Source organism: Anabrus simplex, chromosome 1 (assembly GCF_040414725.1).
Source record: "Anabrus simplex isolate iqAnaSimp1 chromosome 1, ASM4041472v1, whole genome shotgun sequence".
Classification (NCBI taxonomy): domain Eukaryota; kingdom Metazoa; phylum Arthropoda; class Insecta; order Orthoptera; family Tettigoniidae; genus Anabrus; species Anabrus simplex.
The window spans coordinates 1,723,550,805-1,723,576,869 of NC_090265.1; the positions used below are offsets into that span (position 1 = coordinate 1,723,550,805).

General features: G+C 41.9%; 1 protein-coding gene across 1 annotated transcript in view; it reads left to right on the top strand.

Annotated features, from left to right (window-relative positions):
* Window positions 1-26,065, top strand: part of LOC136864083 (uncharacterized) — a 118,004-nt gene that overhangs the window by 45,341 nt on the left and 46,598 nt on the right. The window contains exon 2 of the mRNA XM_067140635.1: window positions 25,428-25,503. Coding sequence (XP_066996736.1) covers window positions 25,428-25,503 — 76 coding nt within the window. The remainder of the gene's footprint in view (window positions 1-25,427; window positions 25,504-26,065) is intronic.

Below are 26,065 nucleotides of genomic sequence, written 5' to 3' on the forward strand. Positions count from 1 at the left end.
ATTATTATTATTATTATTATTATTATTATTATTATTTTCTTTCTTTCTTTCTTTCTTTCTTTCTTTCTTTCTTTCTTTCTTTCTTTCTTTCTTTCATAATCTGTTTACCCTCCAGGGTTCATTTTTCCCGCGGACTCAGCGAGGGATCCTACCTCTACCACCTCAAGGGCAGTGTCCTGGAGTGTGAGACTTTGGGTCGGGGGGATACAACTGAGGAGGAGGAGGACCACTGCTTCGTCCAGGTGGCCTCACTTGCTATGCTGAACAGGGTCCTTGTGGGAGGATGGGAAGATTGGAAGGGACATACAAGGAAGAGGAAAGGAATCGGCCGTGGCCTTAAGTTAGGTACCATCCCGGCATTTGCCTGGAGGAGAAGTGGGAAACCATGGAAAACCACTTCGACGATGATTGAGGTGGGAATCGAACTCTCCTCTACTTAGTTGTCCTCCCGAGGCTGAGCTAGGTTCGAACCTGCCAAGTTGAGGTCAGAAGGCCAGCGCCTCAACCGTCTGAGCCACTCAGCCCGGTAATTTATTATTATTATTATTGTGTGAATAATAATAATAATAATAATAATAATAATAATAATAATAATAATAATAATGTTATTTGCTTTACGTCCCACAAACTGCTTTTAAGATTTTCGGAGATGCCGAGGTGCCGGAATTTAGTCCCGCAGGAGTTCTTTTACGTGCCAGTAAATCTACCGACAAGAGGCTGACGTATTTGAGCACCTTTAAATACCATCGGACTAAGCTAGGTTCGAACCTGCCAAGTTGAGGTCAGAAGGCCAGCGCCTCAAACGTCTGAGCCACTCAGCCCGGCAATTTTATTATTATTATTGTTACCGTGTTTTAGCGGTAGGTAGAGGTGAAAGAAGGTGCGGGTGTGAATGGATCTCAAGCTACGAAATTATAGTGCCTGTAAAGTAAATTTAAAATTTAATACGGTTATATTTTCTTTTCAAAATAAATAAGTAACAAGCATGGCAGGTACAGAATAGCAAGTCAAAATAAGGTAGTTACAATATTTACAGAATTTGGGCTTCGCGCCCCGAGTTCACAGTGCTTGGACAATCAGCTCAGTTTTACCCCAAACACAAGTTTTAACAGAGGGGCAGAAAACCCCATTCATACCTAGGAGCCCTTGCTCCAAATTACACTGAAAAGCCTCCTCGAGGCATACAACATACAATTTTCAAAAGAGCCACTCGCTCTCAAATTTAAGCCTCTCCCAGGCCACACCAAACTCCACCTTCAAGCTGTCCTCAACGGACATAAACACAGGGGTAAAATACCCAATCTACTGAGGTCTATTAAACGAAAAGAATGTTAATTAAATGACCTCTAAAATAACCATTTGAGAGGAGGCGAACTTGCACTCCTAATACACTAGATTAAGACCTACTTGACGCTAGGCCGTTAATACAAGGGCTAATCCCATACTAAAGAGGTGACTTAAGAAGAGAACAATTTGTTTTACATTAACGAAGAATAGGTTGAGAAAAATAAGTTCACCTCAAAACAATATGAGTGGGAGCTCGAGAGGGTTAGCACTCTCTATCCCAGAATGTAGCTTTCCAAGAGAATAGATGAAAAGATTAGTTACATTTACATTTTAGGAAAAGGTTACATGGTGGAACGCTTCGCACCCGCCCCAAGAGTTAAACTGCTGAGCTAGCAAAGAAAGAATATATTAATCGGCCATTACCTTATAGTTGACCGCTGCCGGAGAAAGAGGCGCTTCCCGCCTCCTGCTATGTACTTAATACACTGAAAGATTGAACAGAAGTGGCCCGAAGACCCAAAAATCAGCAGTTTATATCCTCTCGCGGAAGGTTCTAGGTGTTAGGGGAAAGAAAACACCCTCCCACAAACTTTTTATTGGCTAGGGTATAGAAACATATTCAAGTTGGGGGAAGATACCAATGATTGGTCAGAAATTAATAACAGAAATTCGGGATTGGTCAAATACAAAACAAGGGGAAAGAGAGGGGTATACAGCCAACTTAAACAATAACAGAAAGAAATTTAACAAAGAACAAACTTTTGAAATAAAATTTTCTCCAAAGAACAGTTATTTTTCTTCCCACTAGGGTGCACTATTGTAGTTTTTCAGTGGTGTCCTCTAGAAGAGAAAGTTCACACTTCTTACTTCAAGCAAAACAAAAGTACGTCGGAAATGACACAGTTCACAAACTCAAAAATTTCCAGGTGGTGACATCTTCTGAGAAACTAGAAAATTAATAGGGTAAATAAAGTTCAGACTTCCTCCAGCAGAGGAGTTTCCACAGGCGCACATTTTAAATTAGCGGAGTGGAGGTGTACCGCCCGGTACAGACCTCCCCCCCCAAAAGTTCCTCGAGGGATGACACATGAAGTCAGTTTGAAACAAGTTCCAAGTTATGATGTGAATATGAAGATAGATTGCAGAAGCATTTATGAGATTTTCTTAATTTGATTTGTTTCAGTTTCAAAATTTTGTTGTTGCAAGTGAAGTAAAGTCTTTCTGTTTGTAGTAGTTGAATTCTGAGGATAAACTTTTAATACTTAAAAGTGAAGAAAAATTTTGCAATGTCCACCAAATATTGCTGTTGAATTCCCATGAAACGGTATTAAGGTTGAACAGGAATGTCTATGTAGTTGATGTAGGCTAAGTTGGATGGCCCGACCGGCCGTTACAGCTTGCGTCCAAAGGAAGCCGCTCGGACCCCTCAAGTACCCTGAGATACCGCTCGCCCGCACTATGAGGGGAGCAGAGGTGTTGAAGCACGCCGCACCCGCGGTGAACATATACAGGCTGCGGGCAAGTAGCAGGTCGTGCGCCGCACATCAGCCTTGGCCGGGAGGAGAGCTCCGGCTCGCCGTGCACATGTCGTCCTCGCTGGGGCCGAGGGGGCCCGTCCTCGAACCCAGCCGCGGCACAGCGCCGCGCGGCTGCGGGGGCACTGAAACATTAAAGCTAGGCGGCAGAATTGTGTTGGACCATCATTTTTCTTTTGAGGGCACAGGCATGTAGAGAGATTGAGGGGCCAGCGGCGTGCAGATATCCATGGCATTTCATCTAAGCCAGCCACTGTGTGTAGTGGAGCAGGAGACGGGAGCGTGGTAATGGCCGTGACAAGGACAGGATGGCAGTTTAACAATCGGGGGAGGTGTACAAGAAATGCTTACATATAAAATAAAATAGAAGGAGCAGAATGCCTTAAGAGTGGAACTCAAAAAAAAAAAAATATATAACCATCATATTCCTATCAAATTATATGAAGCAAGTTGAAACAAATTTACACCGGTTTCACCTGGGACAGGTGAACCCTAGATATCCTCTCGGTGGCTGGATTGCTTAATAACAAGGTAACCGGCGTAAGGAAATCGAGAATGACACACGGCCCATGGAATCTGGGGGCAAGCTTGCCCGCGGGAACAAAATTCTTGACCATTACCTGGTCACCTACCTTCAAATGGGTGGGTCTCCGTCCACGATCATACCTTTCCCTAACCTTTTCATGAGACACTTTAAGATTGGCTTTAGCCTTCTTCCAAATATCTTTAATGTTGTCCGGATCTATTGTCTCAGGTAGAATGTCATTCAGGGACCAGAGGTTAGAGAGCCGCGTGTTGGGAACAAACTTGAACATCAAAGAGGCTGGAGTAAATTTATGTGATTCATGAACCGCCGAATTCAAAGCAAAAGCTAACCAATGCAGGGACGTGTCCCACCTGGAATGATCTTCATGATGATAGGCAATAAGCGCGGACCTGAGATTACGGTTAACCCGTTCAGCCAGAGATGGTTGAGGGTAATAAGCCGAAGTAGTTACATGAGAGATGGACAAGTCAAAACAGAATTTACGAAATAAATTAGATGTAAAAGCCTTAGCATTATCAGATACCATATATTGGCACGGACCAAAAGAAGCAAAAATAGAATTTAAGCAAGTAATGGTGGACTGAGCGGTAGCCAGCTTAGTCGGAAATAACCAAGAAAATCTGGTAAAACCATCTACACACACAAAGATGAACTTGTTGGCATTACCCTTTGACTGGGGGAAGGGTCCTACATAATCAATATACAGGCGTTCCATGGGGCGCGACGCTTGCTGGGAAGACAAGAGGCCTACCTTGGTGGACATGGTCGGTTTACTAAGCAAACAGGATTTACAAGCCTTTACTAGTTCACGGATTTCTCCGTCCATACCTTTCCAGATGAACATATCACGAATTTTTTCACGAGTTTTAAAGATACCAAGATGCCCTCCTAATGGGGTCTCATGATAATACTTGAAGATCATAGGTACAAGAACAGCTGGAACAACAACTTTCATCTTATCATGTCTCGAAGGGCAACATAGAACCCCATTCCTCAGAACATAAGGGACAACATGTTCCCCAGAAGAAAGGGTTTCCATTATCGGAGCCAGCGTCGGATCTTCACGTTGGTATTTCTCGATATCCCTAAAAAGCATGGGAGCATCTGTTAGGATGGCATTAACCTCAGATAGTATGGACTCGGAAGGTGATGAACTGTCGACCGGTTCGTGGGTCTCGACGTCGTTAGAAAACATACGGCTGAGTCCATCAGCAACAACATTTTCGATACCTCTGATATGTCTAACATCAAATTGGAAGGCAGAAATACGGATGGCCCAACGGGCTATACGACCAGTACGACGCGGTCTACCTAAGACCCAGCTTAAGGCTTGATTATCTGTCTCCAGGTCGAATTTGACGTGTTCCAGATAGAGACGGAACTTTTCTAAGGCGAATAAGACTGCCAAACCTTCAAGCTCATAAATATGGAGTACTTTGCTTCTTGAGCCGAGAGAGTCCTAGATGCATAGGCGATGGGGCGCCTCCCTAGTTCAGTCTCTTGGAGAAGGACTGCAGCTACCGCCGACGACGATGCGTCGGTTTGGACAATGAATTTCTTCGAGAAATCAGGCATAGCAAGTACAGGGGCATTACAAAGTGCTAATTTAAGGTCTTCAAAAGCGGCTTGTTGAGAAGGTCCCCACTCGAATTTGATGCCTTTCCTACGAAGAAGGTTTAAGGGCGCCGCTCTATTAGCGAAGTTAGGAATAAACTTCCTGAAGAAATTCACCGTACCAATGAACCTGGCGATACCTTTAATGTCCTTGGGAGGTTTAAAATCACGGATGGCCTGTGTTCTAGAATGATCGACTGCTACACCATCGGGTGACACAATATGCCCTAGGAATGACATAGAGGGCTTAGCAAAGGCAACCTTGGACAACTTAACAGTTAACCCCGCCTTACGAAGGCGATCGAGAACTTCTCGCAGATGATCTAGATGTTCTTCAAAAGTCTCTGAAAATACGACGACATCATCTAAGTAGTGATATAAGTACTCGAATTTGATGTCGGAGAAGACCCTATCTAGTAGCCTAGTGAGCACAGCTGCCCCCGTGGGGAGCCCGAAAGGTACGCGGTTGTATTCATATAAATTCCAGTCCGTGGCAAACGCTGTAAGGTGTTTAGACTCTTCGGCAAGGGGAATTTGATTATAGGCCTGATTCAAGTCCAAGATGGTGAAGAACTTGGCCTTACGAAACCATGAAAAACAAGAATGTAGGTCAGGAAGGGGCACAGATTGCAACACCACCTTCCGATTGAGAGCCCTGTAATCAATGACAGGCCTGAAGCCTCCTTGGGGTTTCGGGACTAGAAAAATAGGCGATGAATACGCCGACTTAGAGGGCCTAATAATACCATCCTTCAACATCTGATCGATAATTTCTTTCAGAGCCTTCATTTTAGGTGGAGATAGCCTATAAGTTGGAAAACGGACAGGAATCGAATCCGTGACCTCAATTTTGTATTCAATAAGGTCAGTAACACCAAGAGTATCAGAGAACACCTCGGGAAACGACAGACACAGTTTGCGAATACTATCAGCCTGCTCCTCAGGTAGATGTCTAAGGTCTAACAACATCTCATCCTGGGTAGGCGAAATAGAAGAACATGACACAGAATTACACTTTAATAGTGGGATTTTACAATTGGAAGCAAATTTGAATGTGCACGACCTAGACTGGAGATCGAGCACAAGACCAGTGTGAGAAATAAAGTCAGCTCCCAATATAATGGGGCAAGACAATTGCTTGGCCACAAACAATTTAACTTTCCATGTAAACTTAAAAATACGAATTTTGACCAGTAAGGAACCTAGAATTTCTAATGGAGATGAATTAGCCGATACGTATTGAACAGGAGAAGAGACATAGTCAGGAAGTTTACAAACCGTTTTCAATTTAGAATACCATTCAGCCGAAATAATCGAACAAACACTGCCTGAATCTAAGAGAGCTGTTATAGGCTCGTTATTTAACTCAATCTTAAGAAAAGGAACAGGTGCGGGGGTATCCGCCGCAATCCTAAGACATTCTTTAGGGCATTCAAAAGATGAATTTGAAGGCTGATCGTTCTCTGCATTTACAACCTGTTTACTAGGGGCTGAGTCTCGGGAAGATGGATTAGCCGACTCAGCCGAAGCCACTAGTCACTTTTTAGTATTGGCATAGGTGGAATTTGCACCAGAAGTTGAGCAGGAGGGGGTGCTATTTGAGTTTGGGCAATTCTTGGCGATATGTGAGAAGGCCCCACACTTAAAACAGCCTTGTGATGACCCGGCTCCATTCCTTGTCCCACTTGACTTGATCAGTGGACACTTGTTGCGCAGATGGTCAGGCGACCCGCAAGCATAACATTTACGGGGATTGACTGGTCGGCGAGGTGGAGGCCGAGTATTACTAAAGGAAGGCGGGGGTTCTTTCGCGACACGCAAAGAATCGGCGTATCTAACTCCTTCCGCTGAGACGGCCAACGCTTCAAGTTCAGAGAAAGTTTGCGGGCACGCCGCGAAACACAAATATGACCTGTAGGGTGGTGAAATCCCTTCCACAATAGCTTGTACAATCTGATCCTCAGGGAAATGAAGAGCAAACACCCTAGTATAAAACTTAATGTCCTGTATGAAATCAGCCAAGTTTTCATCCAAGCGTTGTACACGGTAATAGTACTTCTGAATAAGGGAGGACCTGGCCCTAGCCGGGATGAAGTTAGCTAGCAAATGGGCATGGAAATCCTCAATAGATGATTGCTCGGCAATGGCTCTTACAATTTTATCTGAGAGAATACCAATAGCATACGGATAGATAATTTGCAAAATTTGACATGGAGAAAGAGAAAACACAAGGGCATGATCCTGAAATTCAACTAGAAATCTTAAAAAAGAAATTACATCACTGGTGGTATTAACGGAAAACTTAGAGATACCTCTGAGCAACATTGCCAATGGATGAGGCAAGCTGCTAAATCCGGGTGACATAGTAGGTAAAGGTTTCAATGGCAAGGAAGTTAATTCAGAACGGATGTTACTCAAAGATGCACGACGCTCAGATTCGTTGTCCAATGGGGCAGGGATAGTTTGAGCAGCAACGGTTATCCTATTAACTTCTCCCTTGGGAGGCGCTTCCTCACTACCTGCATTCACTATGGTGGGTTGATCAGATTTGGGAGGAACTTCCCCAGTTAACAACTGAGTGACCTTACTAGATAATTCGGAAATATTTTCCAGGAGCGTACTAGCTTCCTTCCTCTGAACGTCATTCAGTTTTAGAGACAACAGATCGTTAACCCTATTCGAAAAATGATATAGCCTGCCTTGCACACGCTTAATTTGATTAGGAGACGGATCATTTTCATCAAAAAAACTAACTACAGAAGCTAGCCCAGTAATATTCTCGACGATCGTGGAAAGAGAGTCATCAATTTCTTTCTCTCCCAAATTGGGGATGGAAATGGGCAAATCAAGGGACTCTCTAAGCTTGTTAGTGTCTACTGCAACCGTGCCTCCAGATTGCACATTTCTGATAGTTAATTCATAGATCAACTCCTCCTTGCGCAAATAGTTAAGATGGAGAACATCGCGAGGGCCGGGCATGGTGACAGAACAATTTTGAAAAACTCAAAAAATTCCAGCAACTGGGAAAATAGTTAGAGTTCGGAACAAACAATGTTTAGCCGTCAAAAGCGGCTAAATTGAGACCCATTCAACCACGCTCTGCTACCACTTGTTACCGTGTTTTAGCGGTAGGTAGAGGTGAAAGAAGGTGCGGGTGTGAATGGATCTCAAGCTACGAAATTATAGTGCCTGTAAAATAAATTTAAAATTTAATACGGTTATATTTTCTTTTCAAAATAAATAAGTAACAAGCATGGCAGGTACAGAATAGCAAGTCAAAATAAGGTAGTTACAATATTTACAGAATTTGGGCTTTGCTCCCCGAGTTCACAATGCTTGGACAATCAGCTCAGTTTTACCCCAAACACAAGTTTTAACAGAGGGGCAGAAAACCCCATTCATACCTAGGAGCCCTTGCTCCAAATTACACTGAAAAGCCTCCTCGAGGCATACAACATACAATTTTCAAAAGAGCCACTCGCTCTCAAATTTAAGCCTCTCCCAGGCCACACCAAACTCCACCTTCAAGCTGTCCTCAACGGACATAAGCACAGGGGTAAAATACCCAATCTACTGAGGTCTATTAAACGAAAAGAATGTTAATTAAATGACCTCTAAAATAACAATTTGAGAGGAGGCGAACTTGCACTCCTAATACACTAGATTAAGACCTACTTGGCGCTAGGCCGTTAATACAAGGGCTAATCCCATACTAAAGAGGTGACTTAAGAAGAGAACAATTTGTTTTACATTAACGAAGAATAGGTTGAGAAAAATAAGTTCACCTCAAAACAATATGAGTGGGAGCTCGAGAGGGTTAGCACTCTCTATCCCAGAATGTAGCTTTCCAAGAGAATAGATGAAAAGATTAATTACATTTACATTTTAGGAAAAGGTTACATGGTGGAACGCTTCGCACCCGCCCCAAGAGTTAAACTGCTGAGCTAGCAAAGAAAGAATATATTAATCGGCCATTACCTTATAGTTGACCGCTGCCGGAGAAAGAGGCGCTTCCCGCCTCCTGCTATGTACTTAATACACTGAAAGATTGAACAGAAGTGGCCCGAAGACCCAAAAATCAGCAGTTTATATCCTCTCGCGGAAGGTTCTAGGTGTTAGGGGAAAGAAAACACCCTCCCACAAACTTTTTATTGGCTAGGGTATAGAAACATATTCAAGTTGGGGGAAGATACCAATGATTGGTCAGAAATTAATAACAGAAATTCGGGATTGGTCAAATACAAAACAAGGGGAAAGAGAGGGGTATACAGCCAACTTAAACAATAACAGAAAGAAATTTAACAAAGAACAAACTTTTGAAATAAAATTTTCTCCAAAGAACAGTTATTTTTCTTCCCACTAGGGTGCACTATTGTAGTTTTTCAGTGGTGTCCTCTAGAAGAGAAAGTTCACACTTCTTACTTCAAGCAAAACAAAAGTACGTCGGAAATGACACAGTTCACAAACTCAAAAATTTCCAGGTGGTGACATCTTCTGAGAAACTAGAAAATTAATAGGGTAAATAAAGTTCAGACTTCCTCCAGCAGAGGAGTTTCCACAGGCGCACATTTTAAATTAGCGGAGTGGAGGTGTACCGCCCGGTACAATTATTATTATTATTATTATTATTATTATTATTATTATTATTATTATTATTATTATTATTATTATTATTATTATTATTATTATTATTATTATGCACACAACAAACAGCACAGAAACACGCAGGGCATCTGGACGTAAAACTGGGGCAAGTGCATGGTTTGTACACTAGTACCTACAATAAAGACGTACACGTGGGTGCAAAAACATTTTATTCTATTAAAATGGCTCGTCCTTTAAACATTTGAGGGTGGTTTGTGCCATGCTACGTAAATTTTAGGAAGAAAAGTACTTTTTTGCAATTCTTCCTTGTAGGTCCGTACCTACTATCTGCGCCTCACGAGAAGTCGCGGTAGATTGTAGGTACGCCACGAGTAGCAGCTAAGCTACAAACATTGGTCGCGATAAACAGCGTGAGTTCTCTGAAAGAGATGCATGTTCATTATTAAATTGTTCATTACGCAGTACTTACAGTAAATGTGTAACCCCCTGCGGTTAGAGACGCGCGGCTGTGAGCTTGCATCCGGGAGATAGTGGGTTCGAATGCCACTGTCGGCAGCCCTGAATATGGTTTTTCGTGGTTTCCCATTTTCACACCAGACAAATGCTTGGGCTGTACCTTAATGAAGGTCACGGCCGCTTCTTTCCTACTCCTAGGCCTTTCCTATCCCATCGTCGCCATAAGACCTATCTGTGTCGGTGCGACGTAAAGCCACTAGCAAAAACAAAAGTGTAACTAAAGCGTAATTGCACTACCACTCGTAAACTTCACAGCAGCACCTTAGTTAACAAAAATCACCACGGACGGAACCGATGTTTATTGTCAGGACTTGAGACTTGAGACTGGCGCATGCGCAGCCACGCTTACCCTCTGCACCCCGTACCCCGCATGCACGCGACTTCTCGTCAGACGACCGTAGTAATGTAATGTCAGCTTGCAGTGATGTAGGCACATACACATAAAGCATAGCAACTGTTTGTTCAGTTCTAACGTTTGTTTTCTTTTTTTTCTGTGTTCTGAAACGATTACGAACTGTGTTTCAAATCTGGTTCCTAGATCTGTAATCGAAACAGTCCGCAAGTAAAGAGGCCACAAAACGCAGAAAATGGCGGATATTGATAAATCTTGTGTTATGGCCAGTGCCCGCAGCTCTTAATATCCAAGAGTTTTTGTATAATAATATTTGGTTTTGCTTTACTTCAAGTAAATGTATACTTTTTAGTTTTCAACCACAGAATTGTATTGTTACAAAAAAACTCCGTCCGTTTCATTACTCCAATTTATTTCAGTATGGCCCAATAAATGCACACATGCAATTCTAATCAGCTATGAATGGCCACACTTACTAATTACTGTCTATTTGCAAATTGCTATTCCTTATGGCGCAACAGGCGGTCCAGTCCGTTGCTCTACTTGGGGACGCTTAATCCTTACTTTCACTTACCCAAATCCAGTCACCTCAAACAGCAGCTGTGTGTAGACCGCTGGATCTGAACACAGGGCTACGGGTCATTCGACACACGACGGCCGTTCGTTGGTTCGACTCCACAGACAGTCCAGTAATTCACACAATCAGATTCAGCGAACGACTAAACAACTCAACAGTATTCGACGGCATGACGATACTCACAACGGCGAACATTAACACAGGTCCATTTTATCCTCGCACTTGCGATAGGGGGTTTCCTCGCTAGTTCACGGTGATCCTCAGTCCACAGAAATACACAAGCACACATTACTCTTCCGTTTCGTCGTCTTCAGCCCATCTACAACAACCGCTCCTCGTTCAGACCTCGGTGGGACCCTAGTGACAGCCAACACCTCTGTCACCCTCAGCCCAACCACCGAACCCTAACACACCGAGTCTCTCACTGACTTTACCACAGAGTCCAAAGCTGACCGTGACTCCACCACGGAGCCCAACTGTGGTTGACTGTCCGCGGCTAGCCTCCGTTTTTATAGCTCAGGTGATTTGAGCCAGAATTTTCGCGAGGTGACTAGAGGCGGAACATTCCCGTTGAATCTCCAAGAAACTAGCAGGTAAGCCGGCCGACGAGAACAATACTCGGAAAGGCCGGCCCCACCCTACAAGACGACTGGGAGATCGCAGGTCGTGTCATTAGCCCCTTCCTGGAAGTACTGAAAAGGGCTACCACGGGACTGGCACGTAACAGTATGTTCCCTTCATGTTTTATTCTTATGTGCGCGTCTAAGTTTCAAAAATAATATAGTAATATAATCCGTTATTGAAACACAAAGGAAAAAGGATCGCCCTATTGTGCATTAATTTTTACTGTATTCACTAAAAGATTTTGTTCTTTCGTGACACGTCGTTAGATGATACTTAGTATACCTTTGATAACATCGTACACATACACATTTGTTACTCGGGCTGTGAAATGTTCTGACTGAACATATCTTATGGTGGAAACCGTGAATGTCAAGTCTCATTGTTACATACCTTTGATCTTGATTCTCGATGGTCGACGTTTCGTCCGCCATGGCGACAGTAACATAAAAGTCTTAATTTATCTCTCTTCTACTTGATTGTCTACACTCTAATAGGTGGGTATATGGTTCTGTAGCTGACAATAAAAATTTCATCCTAAGGTCCTTTATGTAGAAGGATTCTTTCACCAGCTCTTAAACGATTCTTGTAGGGGCCATTTTTCCCGCTCATAGGGCACATTTTAAGAAACGTGACTTAACTTGGCACTCCCTGTTCTTTCGAGACCATTGGTTGTGAGCTGATCACACATTATTTCTATACCATATGTCACAATGGATGATATGGACGTATGCAGTAGAGTCAAAGCTGTAGTGAAAGATAGGGCTGTTAGATTTTTGGTCTTATAGATGGCTCTGATGGCTTTCGCTGACCTCTCTTGTATTTTGTTTATTAATGTAGTATTTAATCGTTCAACATAAATACATGCTGCATCAGGTTACTGTTGACAACTCTCTTGTACTGTATATGATAGCTGAATGATCTTGCCGATGTCATATCCTAAGGATATGGCAAGCTGGGGACTGGATAGGGTTCTAAAATGCACTCAATCTACAATAAGAACACCAGGTTAAGACGGCTTAATGCCAAGAGTTAATATATTGAAATTTCCCAAAGTTATTCACTGTACAATATATACATCTATATATACAACTCTTGAAACTAATTTGATCATGAATTAGGGAACTTCCTAACCTGCACAACTTTCTCTCTAGCTAAAAGTTCTTAGTTCCCTATTTAGTTCATTCAATACTAGTTAATACTTATCTTCCGAGCGGTGGGAGTCTTCTACGACGTCTTCTTTCTTGAAGCCTGAGTTTCACTATCACACGTTAGCACACGCTGTTACACTTCTTCCCTTCACTGGTTCCCCAAGAGATACAGTTCTGATTTACAATGTTACAGTCCAGGCTAATCACAAGGTGATTGAGTTCGTATGTTGTACTGGAACCTGTCGATCCGTGGTTACCTCTTCCCTACTGACCGGCCCAATCTTGTACAGTCTTATCCCTGTTTCCTTGATAATAGGAGACGTTAGTCCCTGAGTGATGCTTCCCTCTAGCCTCCTCTGTATAGTTAGTGTCTATTGAGTGGGTTCCTCCAGAGAACTTCACTCCTATAGAAGAACAGTCAAAGTCCTTAATTGTCACCCTTTACTTCACGTCTTTACTAGAGCAGTAGAGATTATATGCTTCCACTGCTTGTCAGAATCCGTTACTTTTCCCTGGTCGCGTAAGCCTAATTTACTAAAAAGGCTTCCCTTATTTTCTCGTTAATTTACAGGATCGCTAATGCGTTCCCTTCACCCTACTACTCTTTTACAGGAGTGTTCAGACTCCTGATGTATTGTCTAAGAGTACTATTGTCAATTACAATATTCCTGACTTCGAACTTCACTTCAAGTTCTGTTCGCGACCTGACTGGCTCAATGTCCCCGCCAGACCTTCAGCTTCCTTCCCAACTACCTCTTCTGACTGTCAGCTATGAACTCACTAACTGATCACCTCTCTGAGTTCTCCCTTAAGTTAATTCTGTATTTCGCTGTTGCTATGCTCAGCCGAACTTTGAACCCTGTGTACTTCTGATTTGTCTTATTCTCATTGGCTGGCAGCATCCCTTCCCTGAGGGAATTCTCAACCTTCTCAATTGTTCCAGAAGGTCGAACCTCGAAATTTTCCTGTACTACGTGCGGTTTAAGCCGCGCTCTGTCATCCTTGACCATGTACATACAGTGATAAGGAATGACCAATATCCTGTGTTTGTTCAAACATTTCACCACTGCCTGAAAGCTCAGAACTGCATCTCTTTTAGTAATTCCCAATGAATATTTCAATCTCATTTTCTTACACATATAATTATTTCTTCTTGATGCCTTAAGTCCTATTTTCATTTTCAGACTCAAAATTTCTTATATCTACTTTTATTTCTGCACTGTGAGGTCGCGGTTCGAATTTATTCTCGAACCGCGTGCTCACGACTTATGACATGCGGGAGTGCCTGATCAGCGATACGACACCTCCCCCCTTCGGAAAAGAAGTGTGTGCGTCCACATGACGCAGGCACTTCTCTTTTACACTTGCTTGTAAGGACGTTCTTATAGGATACTCTTTTCTGTTCCCTTGAGGGGTTCCTAAACTCCCTTCTGATAATCACTCGGAATTTACTGTTATACTCTTGTGCGTGACTTCTTACCTAGGGGTGGTTGCACCTGACTAATAGTATCATCTTCACTTTCCATTTCATGAATACTGACACGACCTGTGACAGGTCTACTTCTATCGAAATGTACTACTAAGTCATCATCAGAACTTTTAGCTTTAATTTTGCTTTCATTTACAATCTTTTGTGTGAGGCAAATTTTAGTACAACACCCCGAGGTATCTTTCCAACATTTCTTATATGTTGGACCTAGATAGAGGTGACAACATTTACAACAAGTTAAAATTCCTATCATTATTATTATGGCTATCACTGTCCATACTATAATCTTGTAAATATTGAAATGTGAATACAAGTGATTGAATTTCAAGTCCTTTTCTTTCTCAGTAATAAGTTTTTCTAAATCTTCTACCTTTCTACTCGTATATCTGAGTTCATTTTCATGCACTAATATGTTACGTAAAGGGGTTTCTTTTAAATCTAGTTCTGGTAATTTTAAGTTTACATTTAAATGCTCACAACAATCATATGTTAGGAACAGATCAGGAACTATATCCTTTCTATTAGTGGTATTAACCTGAGTTGTAGATTTTAGTTTTATGTTTGACCCGTAGGCAGTGCAAGTTTCATAAAATGTGAGAATACCTACTCCCTTTATTGTGACATCACTTGTGTCTTTACATACCATTGTGAATGTAGTTGGTTTTATGGTTACATAAATATATTTATTCCTACTGATTGACATCCAAAACGACTGTTGTACTTGCACTATATCTTTAGGACAGTTTGTTGGCATGGAGCTAGTACCAGTTAACAAAGTTAGAATACAATCATCTTCTCCATGGGTAATTTTTAAAGGAAAGCCTAATGGACATACATTCTTATCATCAGAGATTGCTTTACATTTGAGCATTTGGTCCTTGGACAAGTAAGTATATAGTTGTTGTTCTTCACTTATCATAATAAATTCTGATGTTGGCCTTATTATAACATATTGGTGATTTTCATTTGCCACTGGTGTGGGGAAAGGAAGAATCTTGTACACCTTAAAATTCTTTTCGTCACTGAGAGGAGTTGTGAGTACATATAATAAGACATCTTTGTTAATGATAGCCTGCAACTGAGCTATCTTATAAATTAAATACTCATGAGTTGTGCCCAATTCAAATGGTAGGGTCATCTTCTGAGGGAGTTGCCCTAATGCTTTTTTATAAGCTTTAATTATTTCTGCAGGGCTTAAAATCTGAACATGAATGATTCCTAGTTGAGCATATGTAAGGGCTGAGGTTATCACGTTATACTGTCCGTGTAATTGGACTAATAAGTCCTCAATTTCTATTAAATGTTGGTTAATGTTTACTTCAATGCTAAGTTGGTCGTAAGCTTGTTCTAACTGTTCGGTTTCATTTCTTATAAAATTTTTAATTTGTTCCAGACTTTGACTAAGTTTTAATTCATTGTTGGTGACGTCATATAGTGTACTGTTCACTGACTGGAGTGTTGAACGCACGACCAACATTTGGTCTTTCGCAATTTTAATCATTGACATCTGTTCTTTTTTGTTAACTTAATTAACATGTCGACAGTGTTTTGGTTCTGGTACCAACTATGTTGATTAATCTATGTGTATTAATTCTCTTTTATTTCACTTTCCTTTCATGTCTGATCCCTTCATTTCTACGCGTTGCCCATTTCAAATATTGAGGAAAGCAACGGGAAACTATCTCACTTTTTATTCTCTGGTAAGCCTCTTTGGTGACACTTAGGTCATTCACAGTGGTTCATGGTGGATCTATTGAGGATCCAACCAACTTTCGGACTGGCTATACAATATGCATACGGTATACGCCTATTCTTTACATATTATTATCCCTTTTGATATTACTGCACTACTTGCGTATTTTGCCAGTTCTATCTGATTTAGAAAAAAGAACGGAAGAGTTAAATTTAACATCCCTTATTATCTCACAGAGTTGACCTAACACTGTCTTGTTATCTACCCTAAAACTCCACTATGAGTTTGACAATCTACATTTCGTCTTCACATTGTTCAATTGAACACATATAGCCTACTGTATTATGTGAGCTTCTACAATCACAATTGCCATAGTGAACTACAAACACTACAATAGTAACTTCCTTCTAATGCGGGTTACGCTCACCATATTATGTGGTACGCATGTGGTATTTCTGTAATGAATGATTCCCATGCCGACGTTCGTGTCCTGCACGTGGTTTTACTAAGTGCAGACACCACCATAATTCATACATGTGCTCTAACTTGTTCACCCCTGTTGGGTTATTATGTAATTTAACTCCCGTATATACATTTGCTCTGGTCAAGTCTGTTTGACACATTCTCTTATCAGCAGTAAGGCGTGCTGTGTTTACTAACAGCGATTCATGCTGAGGGTTCAGCATCGCTTTATCTACTAGATACCGTTATGTTAGCTTTGATTGACAAAGTCATTCATTCTACTTCCTCCTACAGCTAGCCTACACTCTATTATTATTATTATTATTATTATTATTATTATTATTATTATTATTATTATTATTATTATTATGGGTATAGTTTTCACTTTTAATTAGGCCTTTCAGATCGCCTTGCCTTATGCACACGCTAATTTATTATGCCTCCTTGTCTGTCGCGTTATATAGTTGTGTGAATGACATGTTCCACTGTGAGGTTGAGATTTCACATCTCATCCCAACAATGTCCAATATAGGACTCAGGATACTGTTTTTAGGTGTTAGATAGTCACGTGGACTTAGGGTGGCTAGCCCTATAAGGTAGTGACCTTCGACTTAGGAGTTGCCTGCTATATTTGCAAGAGAACATAAATTTCAATTTCAAGAGTAGTACCAACATGTTCTATGGTGTCTATGCTCAGATGAGCTTTATTATGACAGGGTATTCTTTCTTTGGAGTTCTGCCCAAGTAGGGTATACTCCGCGTTGTTTCCTTCATGTGGGAACGTACTGGATCGGCTATGTGCCGTCTTATCTCAATATCATTCGTTTGCTAACACAGCGGTAGTTCAACTTATCTTTCACTCATTCTTATCTGTTAAAGTCACTCATTCATTCCAGTGTGGCACTTCTCTAGTTTGCTTATTACAAGTTATTACGTGTCATGTGTTACAGAATTGTTACGTACCCTGGTATAGGGTGTTCAAAACAACGGTCACTGCTAAGTTGCTTTAACATAGTGATGGGTGCGAAATTTTACCTGTCCATTCATAGGACGGGAACCTATAATATATTACAGGGTAAACTATACCCTAAGTTGCGAGAGTACATATGAGTCACGTCCTCGCCTTTCATGACTCTTTACTGAAAGGTGCCGTCCAGTTACGCGCACTGCGTCCTGCGCACCGATATTCTAGGCCCTTCTGATTTAGGTTGAATTTCTATACTCCCCTGGAAATTTAGCACGATGGTTTGGCTGAGTATTTCATATAACTCCACCAGCAACCTTCGATAGTTCCAAAAAACCGTAGGGGTAGAAGGGGGTGTCATCTACCGTGGCCGAAATAAGGGCCAATACATTTTTGGAGGTGGTCTAACTAATGAAGAGTTTGAGGCGATTTTGGTGTACTTTTATGAGTTTGCCTCTGTTGTTCATTCTTAACAAGCAATTTACACCGTCTACTTTTTCTACTGTGTAAGGGCCTCGATAAGGCTGTGAAAATTTAGAGCTACGTCCTCGGCGTAGAGTTTCATCTCTAAGGAGTACTTTATCTCCTATCTGAAAAGTTACCTCATGTAATTTCTTATCATAAATTTCCTTCTCTCTTTCTTTATTACTAATGAGAGTTTTCCTAGCAATTTCCTGGTTCTGCTGTAACCTGTGCGTTAGCTCTTCAACTACATTCTGATATTCATTATAGGTGGCTTCTGGCTTTCGCTGTAGTATACCAGGAATATTCGCCTTTCGACCGAAAATTAACTCGTAGGGCGTGAACCCTGTGTTTGTATGTGGAGTAGTGTTGTACACAAATGTAGCAGTGGGGAGATACTTATCCCAATCATTCTGCTCTGAGCATATATAATGCCGCAGGTACTCCACTAGTGTGCGATGCGCTCTCTCTATGCTACCGTTAGATTGCGGGTGAAAAGCAGTAGTGTGCACCTTCTCTATTTTTAACAATTTGCACATTTTCTTGAACGTTTGGCTCATAAAGTTACTACCCATATCGGTTAGTATAATGTTGGGAATCCCAAAAATACTGACTACGTTCATTACTAGTGCCCTAGCTATAGTTTCCGCCTCTTGATTAGGGATCGGAATAGCTATTAAATATTTGGATAACAGATCTTGGCACGTGAGAATAAAGCGATTAGAATTCTCGGTCACCGGGAGTGGGCCTACCACGTCCATAGCCACCTTTTCAAACACAGTCTCGGGAGTGTCGGTCACCTGCAGTGGAGCTTTAACTGCTGGGCCTACGATTTTGTTTTTTTTTGACAGGAAGGACAAGAACGTATGAATTTCTCTATGTCCTTCTTCATACCTGGCCATTGGACTATTTCTTTAATTCGGGTCAACGTTCTAGTCATGCCTTGATGTCCACCCACAAGTGAACAATGCGCTTCCCGTAGAATGTTCAGCTTTTCTTCCTCAGTGAGGCTCTGAACTTCTACTTCAGGTGAACCTTCCTGCTCCTGACTCTCAGCTCCCTCTGACTCAGCATTTACGGGGCTGGGATTACGGTTTCGATTCTCATCTAACCTCTCTGCTTGTGCGTCCTCGAGGTCATCCTTACTGGAGTTTCCTTCCTGTTCACCTGTTAATACGGCTTCTTGGTCTTCAGCGCTTACTACCCTTACCGCTGTCTCAGGTTCCGTCTTTTCTACTCTTTCGGACTCTATTGGGATTCTACTTAACGCATCTGCGTTCTTGTTAGTTTTCCCCATTTTATATACAATTGTAAAATCGTATTCCGCTAACTTCAATCTGAACCTGATCAGTCGCGAAGATGGGTCCTGAACATTGAATACCCACTTCAGCGGTTTGTGGTCTGTAACCACTGTAAAATGTCTGCCTAACAAGTAAGGCCTAAAATATTTAACTGCCCATACAATGGCTAGAAGCTCTTTCTCTGTTACAGAGTAGTTTTTCTCCGCCTTATTCAGTGTTCGACTTGCATAAGCTACCGGCAAGTCTTTTCCTAACTCTCCTTGTGAGAGCACGGCACCGATTGCTTCTCCACTTGCATCCGTAGTTAGGATGAAAGGTTTCGTGAAATCAGGGTACTGCAGCACTGGCTGCTCTGTCAGTTTCTGTTTTAATATACAGAAGGCCGTCTCTTGTTTATCGGTCCACACGTAAGGGACGTTGTTTTTCAAGAGTTCATACAGCGGTTTCGCGATTTTACTGTACTCGGGTATAAATCTGCGGTAATAGCCACTTAATCCCAGAAATCCCTTGAGCTGTTTAGTGGTGGTGGGTCTAGGAAAGTTCTTCACCGCTTCCACTTTTCGCTCATCTGGTTTAACACCGTCCTTCGTTACTATATGTCCTAAAAATGCTACTTCCGTGCGCAAAAATTCGCACTTATCTGGCTGTAGCTTCAGATTGTGTTCTCTGAGTCTCTGAAAGACCTCTCTGAGTCTTTGATGGTGCTCTTCTATAGAGCTCGAGTATAAAAGAATATCATCCAGATAAACCAGAACTTTAACTCCTAATAAGCCTGCCATGGCTGTATTCATCATCCTAACAAAGGTACTTGGGGCATTAACCAACCCCATGGGCATTCTAACGTACTGGTAGTGGCGTCCTAATGCTGAGAAAGCCGTCTTCTCACGATCTTCCGGACGTACTAGAATTTGGTGATATCCGGACGCGAGATCCATGGTAGAGAAGTAGCGTGCTTTCCCTAGTGCGTCTAACAATTCAGTGATTAGGGGAATGGGATACGCAGACCCTATGGTTACGCTATTTCATTGACGATAATCCAGGCAAATTCTATATTTCTGCTTCCCTGAGGCGTCCATTTTCTTGGGCAGAATTAACAATGGGGCATTCCACGGGCTGGTACTCGGAGTGATTACTCCATCCTCTAACATTTTAGTCACCTGTTTTTGCACTTCGTCTTTCAGTGCTTCGGGAATTCTATAAGGCCTAACGTTTATAGGAGGTTGATTCTCCTTTATATCTATCCTATGCTCTAAGATAGTTGTGTACGTCAATTTATCTCCTTCGAGATGAAATACATCATTATATTCGGCGCAAATTGCATATAGTTTTTCCCTATCTCTAGGTGATAAATGATCTACCCTTAATTGCTCTATGAGCCTCTGTTCACGAGACTTATTTTCATGTTGTTGCGATACTTGTTCTACCGTGCACACTTCTGCTTGGTTAGGGGCTTCGCTCCACTGTACTTGGTGGATATTTATTAACGGGCTATCAAATGTCACTTCAGTATCGCGAGTATTTAAGATACTCACTATAGCTTTGCGATTGGGTGCTCGAGTTACACAACTAGCAAGGTACACCCCTGGCAGTAGCTCTTCCTTATCTATTATTCCCTCTGCCAGCGCTTTATCAGTATTTACCGATACTATTGTTTCTGTCCTCGGTTGGAGGCTGATAACTTGATTCGGAGGAATCCTCTTAGTTATGCAGTACTGCTCTCCATTTATTTCCGCTTCGCCCCTCTTATAATTCAATATACTATTCTTGAGTACATTCCGCCCTATAATGGCATCATATTGTAGGGGTACTTTATTATTAACCACATGAAATTCATTAAAGTTTTCCCCTATAAGAAGGTCAACTGTGCCCTTGGTTCGGATTTCTTGGGCATCCGTACCTCTTACTTTTGCGCCTATTCTGCGCACTTCTGTTTTGGGAGGTACAATTTGCTCTTTTAAAAGGGATATTGGACTTCCTGTGTCCAATAGGCATTGCAGTAGACTTTTACAGTCTCTCAGCCCAATTTCTATAGTGCCTTCAGGTTTATTCGGAGAGTTTTCGCTTACTACACGAACATGACAGACTTCCTGGACACTTAGTCCCATAGGATATATCTGTTCAAAAATTTCAACGTACCCTTCCTTGAAATTTATAATACTGTCCTGCAGTAGGTCTCTACCTATTATTCCATCAACAGACAGTCTGAAATCATCTCCTACAATGTGGAATTCGGGGTAATATTCCCCTATCTGCAAAGTAGCGCAACCTCTTGTGCGCGAGCTTCGCCCCGTGATTCCGGCCAGTTCTAATTCTGGTTTTCTATGATAGATCTCTCTTTTAGGCACGGTATGTTCTTTTAGAAGGCTCACATCTGCCCCAGTATCGACTAAAAATCGAAAGGGCCTTTTTCTCTCTTTGGCATAGACCAGGATCGAACCCAAGCGATCATGTTCTACACGGCTCTGTCCCTGACAGTGCTGTGTTCGGTCAGGCCTTCTATTTTCCCTACTTACTTCTCTGATTTTCCGTGGGCTGGACGTTGTGCGGGACCCGTGATCTTGCCCTGAGTCACGGTCCCGAACCCGTTTAAAACCCTGGAGGGCTGGTCCCTTTCTCTCCACTGGGAGCCATTTCCCGTTCGAGCCGGCGGCTTTCCTTTAGTTCGCGATCGGCTCTGCGCACGTTGGTTCGTAGGAGGTCTTTCTCCTTTGTCACGAAACCAACAGGTACGCTGTCTGTGTCCTTTTCGCCCGCATAGAAAGCATTTCCGTGTATCCAGTTGGTGAAATTCTTCCCAACATTCGGATTGCACGTGCCCCAATTTATTACAGTTGTAACACCTAACTATTTTACACACCTTTATTTCATGCGGACTGCTTGTACCTTCCGTACGCCTGGACCTACATTTCTCCGATGCATGGCCCGGTTTCTTACAATGTTTGCAAACCTGAGGGCCATTTTCTTTCGGTTTGGCAGCCCTACAGTCTCGGGCTACGTGTCCTTCGCGATTACAATTGTAGCACACTACTCTTACATTAGCCTTCCTATAAGGTCTATGTCCTGAGGACTTAACGTTAGTGGTAGTTGGGCTTTTGTTTCCTGACGGTGGTTTATATCCATTCGCGGAACCTTTCGCCCCCATTATTTGTTGCTTAGCCTTTTGAGAAACTATTGCGGTTTCTTCTTCCAAGGCAATATCGATAGCTTGTTCCACAGTTTGAGCGCCCCTACTTTTTATTAAATTTTGGATCCTTTCGTCTCGTAACCCTTGCACAAAACTAGCCTTAATTAGTCGCCTAATAAATTTAGCTTGGTTTTCTCCTACTGTTGGAGACTCGTCCTTTATCGCAGTGTCACGGAGATTTGTTCCGATCTTATCTATTCTGTGAGACCATTGCGATATGGATTCCCCTGGCTGTTGCCTGGCTGCAAATAGCTGGCATGCGTAAAAATCTACTGTTCTACGCTCACAATAGTATTCTTCTAGTGCGGCCTTAATTTCGGGCCATGTTCGCACATCTGACCGTACTAACAATTTACTTCGGGCTTCCTTCGTAATTTTTGTCAAAATTAATTTATAGAACAGGCCTCTTTTATCTGGCCTTACTACCTCTAATGCGGTTTCTACCGTTTCGCAAAATTCCCTCAATCTATGGGGTTGTGAACCATCAAATTCTGTATTGATAATGCGTAAGGCCTCAGTCACTGACATATATTGCTCAACATGTCCTAAATCATCATGATCACTTATTTGGCTAGGAGCCGGACTGGCTGATCTAACTGACCCTTCCATTTTATAAATGTGGCTTCAACTCACCCTACTGTTGACTGTTGACTACTGGAACTGGGCTCTGTTTCCTTATGCAACACACTAGCTGCCTCTCAGTGCACGAACAAGGTTCTTCCTCTCCTTTCCAGCTACAAGACTTGTTACTCGAACAGTTGTAAGACCTCTGAAACAGTTGATAAGAGAATCAATATTCAGCTTAAGATTATCAACCTATAGGCAATCACTTTGCAGTAGTACAATTTAGTTAGTGCATTCACCCCACACCTGACACCAGAATTTTTAAGTCCACTTGTCATATCCTAAGGATATGGCAAGCTGGGGACTGGATAGGGTTCTAAAATGCACTCAATCTACAATAAGAACACCAGGTTAAGACGGCTTAATGCCAAGAGTTAATATATTGAAATTTCCCAAAGTTATTCACTGTACAATATATACATCTATATATACAACTCTTGAAACTAATTTGATCATGAATTAGGGAACTTCCTAACCTGCACAACTTTCTCTCTAGCTAAAAGTTCTTAGTTCCCTATTTAGTTCATTCAATACTAGTTAATACTTATCTTCCGAGCGGTGGGAGTCTTCTACGACGTCTTCTTTCTTGAAGCCTGAGTTTCACTATCACACGTTAGCACACGCTGTTACACTTCTTCCCTTCACTGGTTCCCCAAGAGATACAGTTCTGATTTACAATGTTACAGTCCAGGCTAATCACAAGGTGATTGAGTTCGTATGTTGTACTGGAACCTGTCGATCCGTGGTTACCTCTTCCCTACTGACCGGCCCAATCTTGTACAGTCTTATCCCTGTTTCCTTGATAATAGGAGACGTTAGTCCCTGAGTGATGCTTCCCTCTAGCCTCCTCTGTATAGTTAGTGTCTATTGAGTGGGTTCCTCCAGAGAACTTCACTCCTATAGAAGAACAGTCAAAGTCCTTAATTGTCACCCTTTACTTCACGTCTTTACTAGAGCAGTAGAGATTATATGCTTCCACTGCTTGTCAGAATCCGTTACTTTTCCCTGGTCGCGTAAGCCTAATTTACTAAAAAGGCTTCCCTTATTTTCTCGTTAATTTACAGGATCGCTAATGCGTTCCCTTCACCCTACTACTCTTTTACAGGAGTGTTCAGACTCCTGATGTATTGTCTAAGAGTACTATTGTCAATTACAATATTCCTGACTTCGAACTTCACTTCAAGTTCTGTTCGCGACCTGACTGGCTCAATGTCCCCGCCAGACCTTCAGCTTCCTTCCCAACTACCTCTTCTGACTGTCAGCTATGAACTCACTAACTGATCACCTCTCTGAGTTCTCCCTTAAGTTAATTCTGTATTTCGCTGTTGCTATGCTCAGCCGAACTTTGAACCCTGTGTACTTCTGATTTGTCTTATTCTCATTGGCTGGCAGCATCCCTTCCCTGAGGGAATTCTCAACCTTCTCAATTGTTCCAGAAGGTCGAACCTCGAAATTTTCCTGTACTACGTGCGGTTTAAGCCGCGCTCTGTCATCCTTGACCATGTACATACAGTGATAAGGAATGACCAATATCCTGTGTTTGTTCAAACATTTCACCACTGCCTGAAAGCTCAGAACTGCATCTCTTTTAGTAATTCCCAATGAATATTTCAATCTCATTTTCTTACACATATAATTATTTCTTCTTGATGCCTTAAGTCCTATTTTCATTTTCAGACTCAAAATTTCTTATATCTACTTTTATTTCTGCACTGTGAGGTCGCGGTTCGAATTTATTCTCGAACCGCGTGCTCACGACTTATGACATGCGGGAGTGCCTGATCAGCGATACGACACCGAAGTCCGGAGAGCTATACCCAGGTAATTGTATTTGTTCACTAAGATTAATGGTTCGTTGTACGCTGGGCTGAGTGGCTCAGACGGTTAAGGCGCTGGCCTTCTAACCCCAACTTGGCAGGTTCGATCCTGGCTCAGTCCGGTGGTATTTGAAGATGCTCAAATACGACAGCCCCGTGTCGGTAGATTTACTGGCACGTAAAAGAACTCCTGCGGGACTAAATTCCGGCAACTCGGCGTCTCCGAAGACCTTAAAAAGTAGTTAGTGGTACGTAAAGCAAATAACATTATTATTATTATTATTATTATTATTATTATTATTATTATTATTATTATTATTATTATTATTATGGTTCGTTGTACAACTTGAGGGTGTCTTTAAGAGTAGATTTTCCGCCTTTCCAAAATGTAATTTGAACTGTTTTTTGAAATTCAATTTCAAAGTGATTTTCATTTACCCATTTTCTAGTTCTATCAATGTTTTTTGTAGTATGAAGTTAGCAAAATATTTGGAAACTATTTTTTTAATATGTTGGCTATTTTCCTCTTTTCCACTTCAGTTTTAATACCAATTTTGATATCAATTGCATTAGATATTATGATCTTCAAGTCGAGTTCAAAATAGTATTGTGTGTTCTGCTTCCAGTTTGCAGATGAACTCGCCGACTGTGGTGACTTATTGCGCCTGGAGGAGTTGGGAGTTGGCAGCGATCATATTTATGGTGAGTTCCTTTTGACTCATGCATCTTAAATACAGAGGAGGCTGCACTTACTGTGCTTGGAATTACTACCTTCCATGTTATTTCACGATCACTGCGGGATTAGCCTGGATTGGTTGTGGAAGTGAATTAAAGCAATGTGTTTGGCCGTGCTGTTCTAACGTTGAAAGATCAACACATATTTTATTCTGAATTCCTCCTGTTGTAATGCGAGACTCATATGATGACAGCTCGCCCCGCTGGGTGCCTCTATCATGTGCCAACTTTCCAAATTATGGAGATCGGCCCAGATTTACGGCCGGAAGCCCTTCTTATATGGAGGGTTGTGTTCACTGTTAACGTGTATCTCTGGTGCAATCAACTGATCCACGCCACCCCCTTTATGGCCATCAAATGCAGCCCATTAGACTCATGTCAAGGAAGCGTTTTTTTTTTTTTTTTTTTAAGAACGACCATTTTTGTCACGTGTTGTTACGCCAGAAAAACGATGGCGTGAACTGTGGTAACAGCAAATACGTAATCCATCACTGATTTTAAAGGAGGAACCTTCTGCAGCTTTTCGCCT